This window comes from Mesoplodon mirus (assembly GCF_964341445.2).
Source record: "Mesoplodon mirus genome assembly, chromosome: 15".
NCBI classification, from domain to species: domain Eukaryota; kingdom Metazoa; phylum Chordata; class Mammalia; order Artiodactyla; family Ziphiidae; genus Mesoplodon; species Mesoplodon mirus.
The window spans coordinates 42,595,071-42,614,398 of NC_138991.1; the positions used below are offsets into that span (position 1 = coordinate 42,595,071).

At 39.6% G+C, this 19,328-nt stretch overlaps 2 protein-coding genes across 6 annotated transcripts in view; one reads left to right on the plus strand and one right to left on the minus strand.

The window, feature by feature from the left end:
• Positions 1-10,875, minus strand: part of LOC309817503 (small ribosomal subunit protein uS17m) — a 43,921-nt gene extending 33,046 nt beyond the window's left edge. Inside the window, exons 1-2 of one of the 4 annotated variants that reach the window (XM_082645864.1) lie at positions 10,515-10,633; positions 17-513 (exon numbers count right to left, since the gene is read on the minus strand). The gene's annotated coding sequence lies outside the window, so the exon portion shown is untranslated. Of the gene's footprint in view, positions 1-16; positions 514-10,514; positions 10,697-10,834 lie in introns of those variants that run through there. The other 3 variants (XM_082645862.1, XM_082645861.1, XM_082645860.1) reach the window with 3 other exon arrangements.
• SEPTIN14 (septin 14) overlaps positions 1-19,328 on the plus strand; it is a gene marked incomplete at both ends in the record, with an annotated part of 568,759 nt that overhangs the window by 510,071 nt on the left and 39,360 nt on the right. The window contains one exon of one of the 2 annotated variants that reach the window (XM_082645135.1): positions 13,447-13,509. The exons of the other annotated variant lie outside the window; for it this stretch is intronic. Coding sequence (XP_082501261.1) covers positions 13,456-13,509 — 54 coding nt within the window. Of the gene's footprint in view, positions 1-13,446; positions 13,510-19,328 lie in introns of those variants that run through there. 2 annotated transcript variants of the gene reach the window in all.

Consider the following 19,328-nt stretch of genomic DNA (forward strand, 5'->3'; position numbering starts at 1 on the left):
TTTCCTTTTTGAGTACCTGGATTCAGTCCTCCACCAGGATGACTACACCTCTTTGCAGTTCTTAAGTTGTAATGTCCCCAAAGCCTTGTTCACTTCTAGCATGACAGTCAGGAGATACACCAGTACTAGCAGCTTCAGTATCCTTGTCAGCCCCTGAAGGCTGATTTGTCCCAGTGCCTTATAGGAAACAGCCACTCCCAGGTATTAAAGGTGCCTCAACTCATGAGAGGGTCAGGAGCCAGTGGATATCCATGAGAATGACTTCTGCTTCCCAGGAGCAGCCACTCTCAGAATCTTGCCTTGTTCATGCAGAGTTGAGATGCAGAGGTTCCTGAAAGTGGCTATTAAATTCGTTTTTCTCCCTAAAGGCATCAATCCTTCATGTGCAGACTTCACTATGATATTCAAATTTGCCTCCTGGTTGAGCAGTTTCAGGCTGAGCAACTGTAATGAGATGCACCAGAGTCAGCAGAAGAAATCCAGCAGTGTCAGTCACCTAGGGACCTAGGGAGTCTATAAAGAGACATACAAACTATTCATTCATAAAGATAGAGCACCATAGGATGTGGAATTCTTTAAAACAAGCAAAAAGCATTTTTAGAATTTCCCAGATTACAAAGAGCAGAGATGTACAGATGCATCAACTACAACAAACTTAGCCTCAGTCCTCTCCCACCTTCTTCTCAGAACAGAAAACATGTGGTCCTTGACCAGAGGAAGACTTTCAGATAGAGTTTTCTCCTCAGAAAGAAGAAAAAACAGGTGTTTCACCAATACCAACAACAGAGTGAAATGTACTGACCTGCTAATAATCAGGAGAGAATACATTTGTTCTCTGCTCACAAAAGTTGACCTGAAAAACTTTTCTCAAAAACTATTGACAGGGGCTTCCCTGGTGGCGCAGTGGTTGAGAGTCCGCCTGCCGATGCAGGGGACATGGGTTCGTGCCCCGGTCCGGGAAGATTCCACATGCCACGGAGCAGCTGGGCCCGTGAGCCATGGCCGCTGCTTCCGGAGCCTGTGCTCCGCAACAGGAGGGGCCACAACACTGAGAGGCCCGCGTACCGCAAAAAAAAAAAAAAACAAAAACTATTGACAGAAATGAAGAATGAAGTCATTTCTGAGAAGAAAAAGAGAAAACTGCAGTTCCAATGGAGTAGCCCTGTTAGATAAGGAAGCCATTCAAGCCAAGACATGGCACAATTATAACATTTTACAACCAGTTGACTAAGAGGCAGAACTTTCAAGAGTAATTTAAAAGCACTTTAAGAACCAGGTCCTTGTTTCACCAAGCAAAAGCTCTAAAAAGGTCCTATGGTCTGAAGAGTCAGGTAGAATCTACAAGGATGTCCTGAGGTTTCAAACCCAATCACCTGAAAACTATTTATTCACAACGATGAAAACAACACTAACCATGTTAGTGGACAGGGTTTCTCCTTTATATGTGTGAACCCAAGGCAATGAGGAACATTTCAAATATATTATACATTGTATACAAATATAGCTAGTTTGAGAATACTTTTTAAAAAAATATTTATTTACTTCTTTATTTGGTTGCGCTGTCTTAGTTGTGGCAGGTGGACTTCTTAGTTGCAGTCCATGGGCTCCTTAGTTGTGGCATGCGAACTCTAAGTTGCGGCATGCATATGGGATCTAGTTCCCTGACCAGGGATTGAACCCCTGCCCCCTGCATTGGGAGCGCAGAGTCTCAACCACTGTGCCACCAGGGAAGTCCCCTGAGAATACTTTTTACGGCATCTGATGGGACTAGGGTTCCTTAAAATACACCTTTGGAAATGCTGCTTTAGTTCTCAGTTCCTTGGTTTAATGAAGGATTCTGAGTTTAATGAATTCTTGGCTTAATGAAGCTCTAATCACAGAGCTAAGTGAAAGAGGTGGTTCTAGAACACTTAGGTCTTCTGATTCAGCCCTGGGCTCTTTCTAGTATACACTAAAGTCCTTTTTGCTATTTGTTTTCTCCCTTTTCCTTTAAAAAAAATCTGATCCTCTTCTTTTCATAATTTCCTTTTTAATTCCTATATTGGAAAGAACAAAAAAAGAGAACCACTCCTGACCTACAAACTGTGCAATTTCTCATACAACAAACGGGTGGAGCTTTCCAGAGAGAGAGACTGCAGAATTGCCAGTCTTTTTCAAACAAGTAACCATGATGGCTGGGAAAGTAATAAATTGAGAACAAAATGGTTCTCAATCTGGGCTGTGCATTAGACTCTGCCCAGATTTAAAATGACACTACAGATGCATATATATAGGGCCAGATGTATGTGTGTATATATATATATATATATATATATATATATATATATATATATATATGGCATATATATTTATATGGCAAGGCTCTACCCAAGAGCTACTAAATCAGAATCTGTTGAGAAGAATTCTGGCATCCACATATTTTTTAAATGCCCCACAAGTGATTCTGACGCAAGCAAGAACTCAGGACAACTATCAGAGCCTTTCGTTTCCTTCACACCCTCAATCCCAATGATTCTCACCATCATTCTACTTCAGTCACGCACTTCTAGGACTGAACCACTTCTGAAATCTTTCTTACCTTACACAACACTAGACTGTGAATCGGGAGACCTAGGTTCTAGACTAGATGGGGAAGAAAATGAAGGCAGGAGTAATGGTTTAATAGATGCAGGGAAAATAGACAAAAGAGCAGTGTTTATCAAAGTGTGGTCTGAAGATCACTTGAATCATGGTACTTGTTGAAAAGCAGACTCACTGGTCCTATCCTAGATCTCATGAAATAGCACCTCTGGAGATATTATTGGCCCAAGAATTTGCATTACAAAGTATTTCTTCCCTGGAATCAGTCCTCTCTCCAGCCTCCCTACAGGCACGAATCTAGCACCTATCTTCTCATTCCTAGATCTCCAACTTTATCTTTCACTTCTATTGACTCCTTCCTATCATCATTTAAAATCATTTAATGTCTCTCCCAACATTAAAATTTTTCACTGGCTTTTACACCCCTTTGCAACTACCATTCTTTCCTTATTCAAGGCTACAACTCTTCAAAGGGTTGTCGATACTTGTCTCTACTTCATTACCCATTTATTTTTCAATTCTCTGTAATCTTGCTTCTGTTCTGCCATCAGCACTCCCCTGAAATTGCTATGGTCAAGAACACCAAACTCTCTTTTGTAGTTCATGCAATGGACCTCATTACTTCTTGCTTTCTTGAGCTCTGATGGTATCTGGTACTGCTGACAGCTGTGTCTTGCCTTACTTCAGTGGGCTATGTTCTAATCCCTTTTCCTCTGCCTACCATTCACATATTGTTGTTCCTTAGGATTTTCCAAAATCTACTCTCACTCTCTCCACACTTGAAGTGAAGGGACCTTGAAAAGATTTGAACCTGACTCTATCAGTCCCTCACTTGAAATTCTTCAGCAGCTTCCTTAGGCTGGAGTACAAAGCCATAAAGAAACCTACGACCTGCTTCCTGTTCCCTCTCAAGCCACTCTGCTGTTTGCTTTTGAGGGTTCATACACAGCATCCTGCTTTTAGGTGTTTAAATGTGCCATGTGTGGGATCCACCCTCACCCCCTCCCCTAGCAATACCTATGCTTCCTTCAGGTCTCAGCTTAAATCAAGTAAGATTTTGACATCACGGACGAAGTGAGGCCCTCTTGTTCACACCTTCCTTCTTTAGGTAGCACTTTTTATTGTTGTAATTATTGTACAGTTATTCATCTTTATTTATACCTCACTACTGTGTGATGTTAACCTCTATGAAGGCAGGAATCTGTTCTGTCTTGCTTAACTATTCTAATTTCAAGGCCCGGTATGTGATTCATAGTAGATATGTATCAAATATTTGCTAAATGAGTAAATGAAAGGGTTCTGGTGTTTGCTCTTCTATTTTTTTATTTTTTATTTTTTTTAATTTTTAACTTTTTTTTTTTTTTCTTGGTACGCGGGCCTCTCACTGTTGTGGCCTCTCCCGTTGCGGAGCACAGGCTCCAGACGACACACAGGCTCAGCGGCCATGGCTCACGGGCCCAGCCGCTCCGCGGCATGTGGGATCTTCCCGCACCGGGGCACGAACCCGTGTCCCCTGCATCGGCAGGCGGACTCTCAACCACTGCGCCACCAGGGAAGCCCTAATTTTTAACTTTTTTGCGGTACGCGGGCCTCCCACTGTTGTGGCCTCTCCCGTTGCGGTGCACAGGCTCCGGACGCGCAGGCTCAGTGGCCATGGCTCACGGGCCCAGCCGCTCCGCGGCATGTGGGATCTTCCCGGACCGGAGCATGAACCCGTGTCCCCTGCATCGGCAGGTGGACTCTCAACCACTGCGCCACTAGGGAAGCCCTATTTTTTTATTTTTTAACTTTCTATTTTGAACCAATTTTAGACTTACAGTAAAGCTGCAAAAGTAGTACACAGTTCTTAAATACCATTTACCCTACTTGTCCTAATATTAATATTTTACATAACCATGGTACAATGATCAATACCAGGAATTTAACAATATTATTAATTCAAATTATTCAAATTTCACCAGTTTTTCCACTAATATTTTCTGATCCAGGATCCCACATGGCATTTAGTTTTTATTTTTCCTGAGTCTCCTCCAATCTGTAACAGCTCCCCAGGTTTTCTTTCATGAGCTTGATACTTTTGAAGAGTACTAATGAATTATTTTGTAGAATGTCCCTCAATTTGGGTTTGTCTGATGTTTTCTCAGGGTTGGAATGAAGTTAAGATTTTTAGCAAGAATGACACAGAAGTGATGTTGTGTCTCTCTTAGTGCATAATATGAATGGGCTTATGATGTAGGTATATCTTATGAATGATAACATTGACCATTATCACCTGGTTAAGGTGGTGTTTACCAGGTTTCACCACTGCAACAATTATTAATATGGTGTTTGCTTAATGGTGATTTCTCTATTTCCCTCTTTCCTACTAATTATTAATTGGAATTTTTCCAAAAGGAAAAGCTGTTCCTTGGCTCTAATTTATTTATATCTGCATGGATTTATGGATGTTTGTTTTATTCTATGAGTTAAAATACAAAACATAATTATTTTATTATACAAACTGTTCCAGCTGTGGCCATTAGGAGGCTCCTGTGTTATTCTGACCAGCTCAGCTATTTTGAACACTTCCTGGCACCATAAGATGTTCTAGGCTCTTGTATTTTCCCTGACCATCCCTGGAATCAGCCAGTTCTCCAAAGAGCCCTGGTTCCATTTATTGGGAAAGTGTTTAGACACAAAAATCTGGGTACCAGGTGTGCTGCTTGCTACTGGTGTATCATTGCTTCTAGGCCCTCCAGGAGACTGAGCTACGAAGTATATATGTATGCATATCAACCATACATATACATACTTCCATTGTGTTTGTCTATATATTAAATACCATGAGTTCACACTGACACCTCTGATTCCAATCCGATACCCCAGGGCTCATTTTGGTCTTCTTCCTTTTCTCATTGGTAACTTCTTTCTTCAACAGTGAAAAATTGTTGGCTCTCATTATCTACAATATATTTACTTATTTGTTCAATTCTGGTATACACACAAAGTAGTTTCAGAATTACTAACTCATACCCTTGTGAGAAACACATTTACTAGCTTGATTACAGCATGTATGTAGAGTTCTCTTTGTCTTTAACCTTAGAGTATACAGTCAAGATAGTGGTTCCTAAAGTTACTTAGGTCAGTTTTTTCTTTGCCACTTCCTTCAGTGAGGTTATGTCATTCATTTGTACTACAGTTACGTTTATTTGTTAGTGTTTGTATTCATTCTCTTCTATTTTTACAGCCGTCCCCTGGTATCCCTGGGGGACTGGTTCCAGAATCCACTGCAGATACCAAAATCTGAGGATGCTCAAATGCTTTATATAATATGCTGTGTAGTATTTATACATAAACTATACATATCCTCCTGTATACTTTAAATCATCTCTAGATGACATTACTTATAATACCTAATATAGTATAAATGCTACATAAACAGTTGCCTGCACATGGCAAATTCAAGTTTTGCTATTTGGAACTTCCTGGAATTTTTTCCCCAAATATTTTCCATCTGCAGTTGGTTGAATATATAAATATGGAAGCCGAAAATACAAAGGGCTGAATGTAGTCTATTTACTCTCAGGTGGCTTCACCCATTGCTACGGTTTCATTGATCATCTTTTTTGACCTATATAACCACATACACTCTTACTGGACATCCCCACCTACCTCGTGGGTTTGTTGTGAGGCTTAAGGGATTAAATATTTGTGAACAGTTAGATCATATTAGCACTTAGTTAGCAGTATTTATATATTTTACATATTACTCTTACTCTATCATATTCCCTGTCTCAATGAATAGCGCTACCAAACCTGAAACCTGAGTGCCATTCCTGACCTCTCTTTCTTTCCCTTAGTCTCATTCCCCTATCAAACGTCAAATCCTGGTAAATTTCCCTCCTTAAACACGTAGTGAGTGTTCCATCTTCACTTCCACTACCTTTATTCAGGTATCATCTCTCACTTTGATTACTGCCACACCCATCTAACTGGTCCTTGACTTTAGTCCAACATTTTCTTCACACTGCAGCCAGAGAGATATTTCTCCACACCTCTTCTCTACTGTGGAAACACCTTCACTTTATTTTCTGACAAATATTAAAATGAAAATTTTAGTAAATACAGAAAAGCAGAAAAAAAATCACCTATAATGTCATCACCCAGAGATAACCAATTACTTTTTCGGGATATAGCCTTTCAGGCTTTTCCTTCACAAACACACACACACACTCATGCACATTATAATATGGCATGTTATTTCTTTTTTGAAACCTGGATTTTAATTGATAATATTGTATACATCACTTCATGGTAGAAAACAAAAATCTAAATATTCATTAAAAAAATAGGCTCATAGCTATTTGTAATGAGGTGGATAGACCTAGAGTCTGTCATACAGAGTGAAGTAAGTCAGAAAGAGAAAGACAAATACCGTATGCTAACACATATATATGGAATTTAAGGGAAAAAATGTCATGAAGAACATAGGGGTAAAACAGGAATAAAGACACAGACCTGCTTGAGAATGGACTTGAGGATATGGGGAGGGGGAAGGGTAAGCTGTGACAAAGCGAGAGAGAGGCATGGACATATATACACTACCAAACGTAAGGTAGACAGCTAGTGGGAAGCAGCGGCATAGCACAGGGAGATCAGATTGGTGCTTTGTGACCGCCTGGAGTGGTGGGATAGGGAGAGTGGGAGGGAGGGAGACGCAAGAGGGAAGGGATATGGGAACAGATGTATATGTATAACTGATTCACTTTGTTATAAAGCAGAAACTAACACACCATTGTGAAGCAATTATACTCCAATAAAGTTGTAAAAAAAATAGGTTCATAGTATATTCCATTGCATGCGATACCTAAAGTTTATTTAACAAGTTTATTATTAATAGACATTTAGGCCTCTCTCTCTCCTTCTTTCTCTGCTGTTACAGACAACAGCAAACATACAGTTTTGGCATAATTTTGCCTGACTATTTCCTTAGGATAAATTCCTAGCAGAGGAACTGCTGGGTAAAAAGGAAGGCAAAAGGTGTTCAGGAAGGTGTATCATTTTACATATTCAGCAATATATGATAGTGACCATTAGCCAATGTTAGGTATTATTCTTTTTAAATCTAATACACAAATAGTATTTAACTGCTGCTTTAATATGCAATTCTTAGATAACATGTAAGGTAGGATTTTTAACTTTTATATTTTTTCTTTTATAAATTACCCTTTTGTGTCAATTGTCCACTTTTCTACCATATTGTCTTTTTCTTATTGATTTGTAAGAGTCCTTTATTACACAGTCTGCAATAAAGGATTAAATGAGCAGGTCTGAATGGTCCAAACTCTGCATATTCCAAGGAAAGGTTTGACTCTGGCCTGGCTCCTGGTGGATAACCTATAAGCCCCTGAAACATCCTGTCTGTTAAGAGTGTCTCTGTTTACCTGAGGTCTTGGGACAGGTCAAAAAGTTTATGCTAACAATGGGATTTATGGTGGGAACCTTGGGCCATGTGGTATCAGCTTGCCCACTGGAGGAGCTGGAGACTGGAGGTCAGCAAAATGGATGGGCAGCCATGCTTATATGACCAACTTCCAATGAATACTCTGGACACCAAGGTTTGAATGAGCTTTTCTGGTTGGCAGTACTGCATACATATGGCCACACATCATTGTGCGGAGAATTAAGGACTACTTGCACAAGTCCATTGAGAGAGGACAACTGGAAGCTTGCACTTGGTCGCTCCTGGACCCTGCCTTACATGCTTTTTTTTCATTGCTGATTTTAATCTGCATCCTTTTACTGTAATACTCATCTTACTGGGAGTATAACAGTTTTGCTGAGTTCCGTGAGTACTTCTAGAACATCACTGAACCTCAGTATGGTTTGGGGGCCTCTGAACACAGATAGTAACCAGTAACTCCCCTGTCATAACATAGATAACAAATATAGTCTTCACTTTATCATTTGTCTCTAATTTTTGCTGCTTTCTGAAAAGAGCTAATATTTTTAAATTTTACCTTATAAAACCTGGGTTTTTTTTTCTCTGTACAGGTTCTAAGTGCGTGTGAGGGTTTTTGTTTTGTTTTGTTTTCCTTACACAGGTTATACACGTTAACAAGGTTTTTTTTTTTTTTTTTTTACACATTCTACATAAAAACATGAGTATGCAAAACATGGGTGTACACAGAGTAAAATATGTGTGCCTTCCAACTTCTCTTCTACTCTACTTCCCTCCCTGGAGGTAACTCATTGTCAGTCACTTGGTTTGCATCCTTTTCTGTGTATTTATGAACATACATAATATAACCACATACATACTTAACATAATGCACACCATACTATATTCAATGTTCTGCAACATCCTTTATTCACTAAATGTCTTAGAGATCTTTCTTTGTGTGTTAACTTCACAATAAACTACATAATAAACTATCTTATTCTATTTTATAGCAGCACAATATTCCACTGTATGGGTCTATCACAATATGTTTAACCATATCCAGAGTGAACATTTAAGCTGTACCTATTTCTCAAATTACAAACAATATTGTAATAAACATCTTTGTACATACTTCCCTGTGCACCTGTGCAAGTATTTCTGCAGGACAGATCTTAGAATAGAATTTCTGAACCACAGAGTGAGCTCATTTAACATCTTGGTAAATGTAGTCAAATTGCCACCCAAAATACTTCCTCAACTGTACAACCGGTGCCCTTCACCCCTGCACTTTCATCAACACTTTGTATCACCAATATTTTTATATTTTGCCAGTCCACTGGGTGAAAAATATCTGTCTTCATTTGCATTCTATGGTTACTTATTAAGTCAAGCACTTTTTTCATTGGTTTCCTGTATTTTCTATAAATTGCCTGTGCATATCCTTTGCCCACTTTTCTTTTTTCTCTTTTCTTTTTCAACAAGTCTCTTTACATATTATAGGCACTTTCTCTAACACATGTTGCAAATATTTTCTTCAAATCTCTAATTTTTAGCCCTTTGTTCTATTCAAATACAAAAACTTTAAATTTTGATATCATTAAATTAATGAATTTTCCCCAGAGGGTTTTGTGTCCTGTTTGGGTGGTTTGGTAGGGCTACAGCATAAAGTGCAAGGGTGGAAGGTCAAGCAGTATGCAATATTAATGTCAAAGGGCTTTGAGGGCACTGCTAAGAAACTAAAACATTATCCTGATGGCAGCAGGGAAGCATATAAAAGTTTTCAGCAATAGAGTGACTTTCAACAAATTCTCCATTTAATAAGAGCACCTACTAAGTGCCATGGTCAACTCTGTCTCTTAGAAAATGGTAACTTTTGTACCTTTTACGTTTCCCACAATTCAAAATAACTAAAAGACACAGAAAGCTCATTATGCTAAAAGACACAATTAGGGGGATCTGCTCTGCCACATATTAAAACAAAATGGTATCAGTGCAGAAACTGTGAGGGCCGTGAAACAGTCTAGAAACAGATCCGAGTATACACACGCCTGTAGAATAGAATAAAAGCGTCATTTCAATTCAGTGGGAAAACAGATGATGGCAAGACCACCGGGGAAAAAGGCATATTCCTATCTAACACGTTATCACAAAATTAATACCCAGTAGGTTAAAATGTAAAAAAAAAAAAAAAAAAAAAAAGCTATGTAAAAAATCCTTTAAAAGTATTACAAGAAAATAAAGGTGAACGTTTTAATACTCTTGAGATGGGGAAAACTTTCCAAAAATGATACCCACCCACGCCTATACCAAAATAAATTGCATAAGATATTAGAGGAAAATAGGTTTGCAATCTTGGAATGCGGAGGCCTTCCTATCAAAGGGGCACAGGGTATCCAAGAAGTCTAAGGGCGCCGCTGGGGGGCTCCGAGTCGACCGGAGGGGCGGCGTCCGCGACCCGGGACCCCCGGGCTGCCGCCCGCCCTGCCCCCTCGCCCGCGGGGGCCGCACTCACCCGCCTCCACAGACAAAGGGCGCCCAGGCCGGCTCCGCCCCCTGACGACGACACCGCCGCCGCCGCCGCCCGTCCGGACCCAGGCGGGAGAGGGTGATGAGGGCCCTGATGCCTGAGCCAATGACGCCCAATGACGGGGCCCCTGGGGCTGGACCAGCCGCCGGCGCCAGCCGGGTTCTGACGAAAGCCTCCAAGCAATGGCGGCCGCGCCGCGCTGGCTTCGGCTCTGCGATACGCATGCGCCGGCGGCGCCCAGGGCCGACCGCTTCCCATATGCAGGGCTCGGAACTCCCACCCGCTTTCCCGGGTCTGCTTCTCACCAGGGACGCGCTGACCCCGGGGGCCCGGACCTCCCGCTCCCGGAACTCGCAGAACTGCGCCTTCCCAGAGGGCCGAGGACCCCTTATAGCCCCTGCCAATCAGAGGCTCCCGCGTGGGTCGCTGCTTGGTCCTCTAGGTGACCACACAAGCCGTCGCTCTCCTCAGTCCTGAAATACCGGCCCCCTCCCGAATTTTATATTGACGAAACTAAAAATACAATAATAATGATTGAATATATATAGTATATAATACAGGTCTACTGATGAGACTAATGGAATTCTTTTAAGGGGAACATTTTGCTTAATTGGGATTCACCAAAATCGGTTGCAAATGTTCATGTGTTAATGCTAGCATTCAATGGGGAAAGGAGAGACTTTTCAACAAATAGTGTTGGAACAACTGGATATGCACATGCAAAAGAATAAAATTGGACCCTAGCCTTACACCACATACAAAAAATAATTCAGGGGCTTCCCTGGTGGCGCAGTGGTTGAAAGTCCGCCTGCCAATGCAGGGGACACGGGTTCGTGCCCCAGTCTGGGAAGATCCCACGTGCTGCGGACCGGCTAGGCCCGTGAGCCATGGCCGCTGAGCCTGTATGTCCGGAGCCTGTGCTCCCCAACGGGAGAGGCCACAACAGTGAGAGGCCCGCGGACGGCAAAAAAAAAAAAAAAAAAGATAACTTGTATCTCTAGTTTTCACACCGTCTTCTGCAGACTTGCCAAAAAGTCAGCAGTCACACAGAGATACTCTTAGTTTTTAAAAATTCCTCTCTTTTTTCCAGAGTTACTGAGATATAATTGACAAATAGAAGTTGTATATATTTAAGGTGCATAATGTGATATTTTGATATACATATACATTGTGAAATGATTACCACAATCAAGCTAACATATCCATCACCTCACATAGTTACCACTGTGTGCGCGCGCGCGCGCGTGTGTGTGTGTGTGTGTGTTGAGGGGAAGAGAATGCTTAAGATCTACTCTTAGCAAATTTCAAGTATAAAATACAGTATTGTTAATTGTAGTCACCATGCTGTACATTAGATCGCTAGAATTTTTTTCATCTGCCTAACTGAAACACAAGTCTCTTAAGTTTATAGTAATTTACTTCAAATTCTGAGGTAAGATAAGTATAAGAAGTTAAGAAATAACCCTTTTTCAGTGGTTTAAGTGTTTACTGTTGGATTGCAATTAAAGCTCGGAAATCACTGCCGATACCCACCGTTATTGTTCTACTAAATAATATAGAACCTTCATATATACTAGACTAGAGTAAACCATACCATAGAACAAAACACTACCTGTATTAGAAAACACTATTTACCATTAGGGAAAAAATGAGGTAAATCTATATACTAAAGTGGAATAATCCTCAGGATATATCAAGTGAAAAGACCATGGTACAGAGCCATTCTTTAATTCTGTTTGCTTTCCTCTTTGTTATGCTTATATACAATATTTCCCTTTAAAACATGCCTCATAGTCTCAGTATCTTTGTGTTATACTCAAAAGTAGGGTAGCATGTCCTTCTCAGGCAGTGTTGCTTGGAAATCAGCACAGCTTGCTCTCTTGTACCTCTCCTCCCTTGTTCCAAACTGTTGCAAATACAGTGAATATTTGGTCCAGAACTGGGGACAGTAGAAAGAACACCAGCGTTGGAGTCAGTTCAGACCTGTGTCTGCCGCATAGCTGAAATCTTGAGCAAGTAAGTTACTTAATTTTTTTTATTCTAAATTTTCTCTTTTAGTATGTGGCAATGAAAATATGTGTATCTCATATCTATTATGAGAACTAAAGGAGATAAAGCACATCAGCACTCAGCACAATGCTTCATAAATGACAACTATCATTAATTTAGTTCCTTGTCTAAGAGAGTCATTTAGATTTTTAGAAGCTCTGCTTTCGCAATTCTCCTTCAATAAGTACACTCTAACACCCGAGCCTCCCCTGATAAGCTACTCTGGAAAGTTAAGTAATTATAAGTGTCTTCCTGGTTCTTTTAGCACTTTTTAAGAAGGAAAGGGGGTGATATAGGAGTACAGGATTAAGAGCCACAAACAACTACCTATAAAATAAATAAGCAGCAGAGATATATTGTACAGCACAGGGAAATATAGACATTATTTTGTAATAACTTTAAATGGAGTATAATTTATAAAAATATTGAATCACTGAAAGCAATATACTATTAGTTGTACACTTAAAACTAATATACTATTGTAAATCAACTATAATTCACTAAAGAAAAAGTGAAAAAGAAAAGCAAAATTCCCTGTTTCCGTTTCTCATGCCCAGAGAGTTCTTTAAAGAAGAACAATGCTCTTTGTCCTTTTGATTTCAAAAGGGAGTTTACCTTTCTTTAGATGCTTTTTGTATGTTTATGATTAAATGTATTACTGTACATTATAAGTTGAGTATTATTTATTATATAGAAGCCTGTCTAGCAAAGCAGCCACAATTGAAAACAGGTTAACAGTGTGGACTGAAAGCCAAAACCAGGGATGATGTCTATATTAGGCTCCCTTATTGATCTAAATTATATTGTAGGAATGTAGCCTTTTAAAGTAATCTTTTAAAGGGTTTTGTTTCTTTGTTTTCAGCTCCTTCAGTCTGACATGGCAGAAAAACCAATGCGTATGTCCACACAAATATCCGATGATGAAGATATAGTTGAGTATATCTTTCAAAGAGAATTCTCCTTTTTGTCCTTAACAAAATTGTGTAGCTTCAAAATATTGACTCAATAAACTGATATAGACCTAGATGGTAAAGGCTTATGTTTGTTATGTTTGGACATGAATTAACTTTTATACTGATTGGAGTTAAATATCAATGATCGTTTAAATAACTGATGCATGTTTCTTGCATCTGCAGACATTTTTAGTAGTACAAAAGACTATTCCTATTTAACACCAAAGAATAACAAATGAAAATTCCAGAACCTCCCAGTAGGTGAGGAAAATATTGCTACTTTGATGCATATGTTTGTGGACCTTTAGATACTGATAATAAAAAACTTTTAAATGAAGTTATTTTAGGAAGTGGCTGGGTGGCTGCTTTTTTATTACTTTACTGAGTGGGAGATTGAACCAAGTTCCATTTTAAGATGCGTCTCTGTACTAGGGAAAACATAGTAATTCACATACAATTTTACCCTAAAAGAGAGAGTAGCATATCTGAATGGGTGAAAACTGAGTTTTAGAACTATTTTTGACCAAAATAGATACCTGAACAGATACATGAATATTGAGCTATGTTAAGTAGTGTTTGTTTATGACTTAATAACTAATGGCTCTTTTTTCGGTGTTTTCCTCCAATCATGCATGGTTTTCTGTATCTTCGTTTGAACCATCAAACGATCATATTTTTTCTCTTCTCTTTCTCAGTAACTTTTCTGAAGTGAATGGCTTATTCCACCTTTATTTTTCTATCAGCCACACTTTAAAAATCACATTTGATCTAACTTTCATCTTCGTTGCTTTTCTGAAACTATTACTGACCCTTCCAAGTCGGGTCCCCACAAGGGTTCTCCTGCCTGGGGTCACTCGTGCCAGTGGAGTGAGACTGAGTGCGGCTCAGGAGCAAAGGAAAGTTTAGTCTTTGATTAAAGAATGGAGAGGTGTGAGCTCGAGCTCTAAAGTGAACACTCTGCGGACAGGCTGTGGGCAGGCTGCTTCGTAGGGTTCCAGCCTGCGGAGGGAGGGGCAGAGTTCTCGTGGGCGCTCACGGCACCCCACCTCTATCTTGAGTTGAAGTGTTGCTCGCAGGGCTTCTCCACACGGTATGCCAAGTTGGGGTGTTGGGCCCAGCGGTTCTGTGCTGGGAACTTTAATCCGAGGTGTTAGGTGCAGGCCTCTGCACACGGCCCCCTGTAGGCAAGTGAAACGACTTAGCGTGAAAGAAAAGGTTAGACCTTATCTTATTGTTACTGACCCTTTTGATTCGGGCTCCAACAAGAGTCCTCCTGCCTGGTGTTATTGGAGCCAATAGAATGAGAGCCAGTTTGGTTCAGAAGCAAAGGAAAGCTTTATTCTTTGATCAAAGAATGGAGAGGTGTGAGCTCTCGCTCTAGAGTCCTCGCTCTCCTGAACAAGCTGTTGACGGGCTCGCTTTATAGCGTTCTTGGCAGCGGAGAGAGGGGCGGCGTTCTTGGAGGGTGACTGCAGTGCCGGGTGCAGCAGCATCTCTGCACACGGTTCACTGTCATCATCTTGAATTGAGGTGTCATGCACAGCGCTTCTCCATATGGAGCGCCAAGTTGAGGTGTTGAGTGCAGCAGTTCTTTTTGTTGTTGTTAATTAATTAATTTATTTTTGGCTGCGTTGGGTCTTGATTGCTGCACACAGGCTTTCTCTGAGTTGCAGCGAGCAGGGGCTACTCTTGGCACGTCGGCTCAGTAGTTGTGGCTTGTGGGCTCTAGAGCGCAGACTCAGTAGTTATGGCACATGGCCTTAGTTGCTCCACGGCATGTGGGATCTTCCCAGACCAGGGCTTGAACCCATGTTCCCCTGCATTGGCAAGTGGATTCTTAACCACTGTGCCACCAGGGAAGTCCTGAGTGCAGTGGTTCTGAGCTGGGAACTCTAATCCCACACGTTAGGTGTAGGGGCTCTGAGCTTGGCCCCCTTAAGGCAAGTGAGATTAGACTAAGCACAAAAGAAGAGGTTAGACCTTATCCGATCACCTAGATTCCATCATATTTTCCCCAGGGACCCCAGTGGGCTTTGCTGGTGACAAAACTACTGTCAGAGTCCTATCTCAGTGACTAAACCACAGACTTATGCCCATCCCATATTACCTTTGGGCCCTCTGATGCATTAAATCATGGTGAATGCTCCTCTGTTTACATGACATTAAAATCATAAAATTTTAGAATAGGCGGATCCCAAAGGCCAATTAGTCGAACTTTAATCTGATATATAAATGCTTGCTACAAACCATTTAGCAAGTTGTCTTCCAAACTTTTTTTGAACCTTTACAACTGGCAACTTAATTTATTCTCCTTTTTGAAATTAAAAATAACATTATTAAAAGAAAATTTCAAACAATAGAAAGAGATAACAGGCCTCTCAACCTAGCTCTTTATAGGCAATAACTAATCTAATCTTTGGACAACTTTTCATATCAGCCCATACTGATCAACCTAATTCTTTTTAATAGCTCTGTTCTTTTTTTTTTTTTACATCTTTATGGGAGTATAATTGCTTTACAATGTTGTGTTAGTTTCTGCTGTACAACAAAGTGAATCAGCTATATGTATACGTATGTCCCCATATCCCCTCCTTCTTGAGCCTCCCTCTCACCCTCCCTATCCCACCCCTCTAGGTGGTCACAAAGCACGGAGCTGATTCCCTGTGCTATGCAGCTGCTTCCCACTAGCTATCTATTTTACATTTGGTAGTGTATATATGTCCATGCCACTCTCTCACTTTATCCCAGTTTACCCTTCCCCCTCCCCGTGTCCTCAAGTCCATTCTCTACGTCTGCGTCTTTATTCCTGTCCTGCCCCTAGGGGTTCATCAGAACCTTTTTTTTTTAGATTCCATATATATGTAATTAGCATATGGTATTTATTTTTCTCTTTCTGACTTACTTCACTCTGTATGACATACTCTAGGTCTATCCACCTCATTACAAGTAGCTCAATTTCATTTCTTTTTATGGCTGAGTAATATTCCATTGTATATATGTGTCACATCTTCTTTATCCATTCATCTGTTGATGGACACTTAGGTTGCTTCCATGTCCTGGCTATTGTAAATAGGGCTGCTATGAACATTGTGGTACCTGACTCTTTGAATTATGGTTTTCTCAGGGTATATGCCCAGTAGTGGGATTGCTGAGTCATAAGGTAGTTCTATTTTTAGTTATTTTTTTGAATTTTATTTTATTAATTTTTTATACAGCAGGTTATTATTAGTTATCTATTGTATACATCTTAGTGTATACATGTCAATCCCAATCTCCCAATTCATCACACCACCACCCCCACCCCGCCACTTTCCCCCCTTGGTATCCATACGTTTGTTCTCTACATCTGTATCTGAATTTCTGCCCTGCAAACTGGTTCATCTGTACCATTTTTCTAGGTTCCACATATATGCGTTAATATACGATATTTGTTTTTCTCTTTCTGACTTACTTCACTCTGTATGACAGTCTCTAGATTCATCCACGTCTCTACAAATGACCCAATTTCGTTCCTTTTTATGGCTTAGTAATATTCCATTGTATATATGTACCACATCTTCTTTATCCATTCGTCTGTTGATGGGCATTTAGGTTGCTTCCATGCCCTGGCTATTGTAAATAGTGCTGCAATGAACATTGGGGTGCATGTGTCTTTTTGAATTATGGTTTTCTCTGGGTATATGCCCAGTAGTGGGATTGCTGGATCATATGGTCATTCTATTTTTAGTTTTTTTAAGGAACCTCCATACTGTTCTCCATAGTGGCTGTATCAATTTACATTCCCACCAACAGAACACTCACTTTTATAAGGGAAGGGGCTTCACAACTCATCTTCTGGCTCTAGTTTGCTCTCCAGGCCACTGTCATGCTAGTGCCTTATTCATCTTTTTGAAATGCTTCTTCCTTCTACTATTCTCTGGCTCAGACCTCTAGCCACTGCCCATTACCATTTAGATAAAATCCATATTCCTTAGCCTCATATTTAAAACTCTCTATTGTTGGGGTCCTTTTTTTGCCTCTTGTTCATAATACCTCCCTCCTTCATACAAATCTTATCCTGTCTTCAAGAGCCAATCTGCCATCTTTTAAAATTATTTTTAACTACTCTATGCCACAGTCATCTATCCTTCTTCCAAATTCCTATATTATTTTTTGACTTTTCTGTAATTTTGGTACTTAGTATGATATTAATAGATATTTTAACTTTTTCTTCATGGCTTTTATTCTCATTGAAATTGTAGGCTCTTCATAAATAAGACTCTTTGACTTATAGAACATCAGAGTGTGAAAAAATTTTAAGCTGTCCTGATCAAGTGTTCTCATTTTACAGAAGAGAAAACAGGCACCAGTGACTGTCCCAAAGGCTCACAATGACTAGTGCCTTTTCTTATTCAGCTACCTTTCCCCATACCACTGGAAAAAAAAGTTCAGTGAATGCAGGGTAAACATCAGGGCTTGTCAGAGCTTGTAGAGTCCTTTTATAAATTTACAGACTATAACTTTATGTACAGTATCCCATTTGCTAGATGTAGTCTGTGTGTTCTTGCTATCATGAGGGATTAAAATAATGTATGATTTGCATTTCAGTTTCATGTGAATGCATGTGAAATAATCCTTTTAATAGTAGGTTCATATATTTTTATATATCTACCTTGTTTATTTCTTAATTTGCTTTATTTGTGCTTTGTTTGTGGATGATGCAAAGGTGAATTCAAGAACGAGACTTGAAAGATCACAAATTCCAAATTAGTAGAATCTGAAATATTTAAGTTCTCTACATAGATTATATTGGAATTTTATAAAAGTAAATATTATAAGAAAGAACTTTTGGCCCATCAGAAGACATTTGTTAAGTAATAGTGATGATTCTATGGAAACCCCTTCTTGTTCTATCGATATTTGCTCTGTGGGTGAAAACTCAGTGTTCATGAGGCCAAGGTTTCTGGTCTGTTCCTGATAAGAAAATGGGCTATATTTTGTTCTATGGACACACAAAGCACTTTGATCTGGTACCTCCCTAAGCTACATTTTTTAAAATGAGAGAAGCCTGCCACAGGGGAGTCTAGGACAGAGAGGACAGTAGAGTGTCCAAATCTTTTATTGTTACCTATAATCTTCAGATTATGTGGGTCAGAATGTTCTCTTTTGAGTAGAGAACTCAAAATTTACCACCATATATAAACACTGTCTTCTAAGAGCACAAGTAGTTACAAATTGAAATTTTTATTATTTCTTATTTGATTGTATTTTCAGTTTAGTATTGCTAAATACACTCTCTTTAAACATAAAATCCCCATGGAATTTTTACTAATTAATTCTTGGTTGATTCCTGGATTCTTGGTTGAGACCAGATAGGACCCTGGTAGGCTCCTATCCCTATCATTTACTCTTCATTTAGCATGCACTAATTCAACCAAAAGCTATTGAAAGCCTACTGTGAGCTGGGAGTTAATGATATAAAATGAATAAAATTCTATCTCAAAGAGCTCAAAGTGTATTGAACTCTGTCTTTGGGTAAATCATGTAAACTGTTTGGATCTTAATCCCTTATTTTAACATAAGAGGATTAAATTAATTCTAATACTAATCATAGTGAAACTATTAATACAAATGTTTTCTTATATCATTGTGCCTATAATATTATAATGCTTATGGGAAAAGAAATAGCATAATTTTATTTTCTATGCAAAGAGTGTTTTTAAAAAAATCTTTGAAGCATATTCTTATTTAGGACTACCAACTCTATGTTTTCTTTGTTAAGAAAAAATTTTTAATAATTTCATATTTTTGACCACAC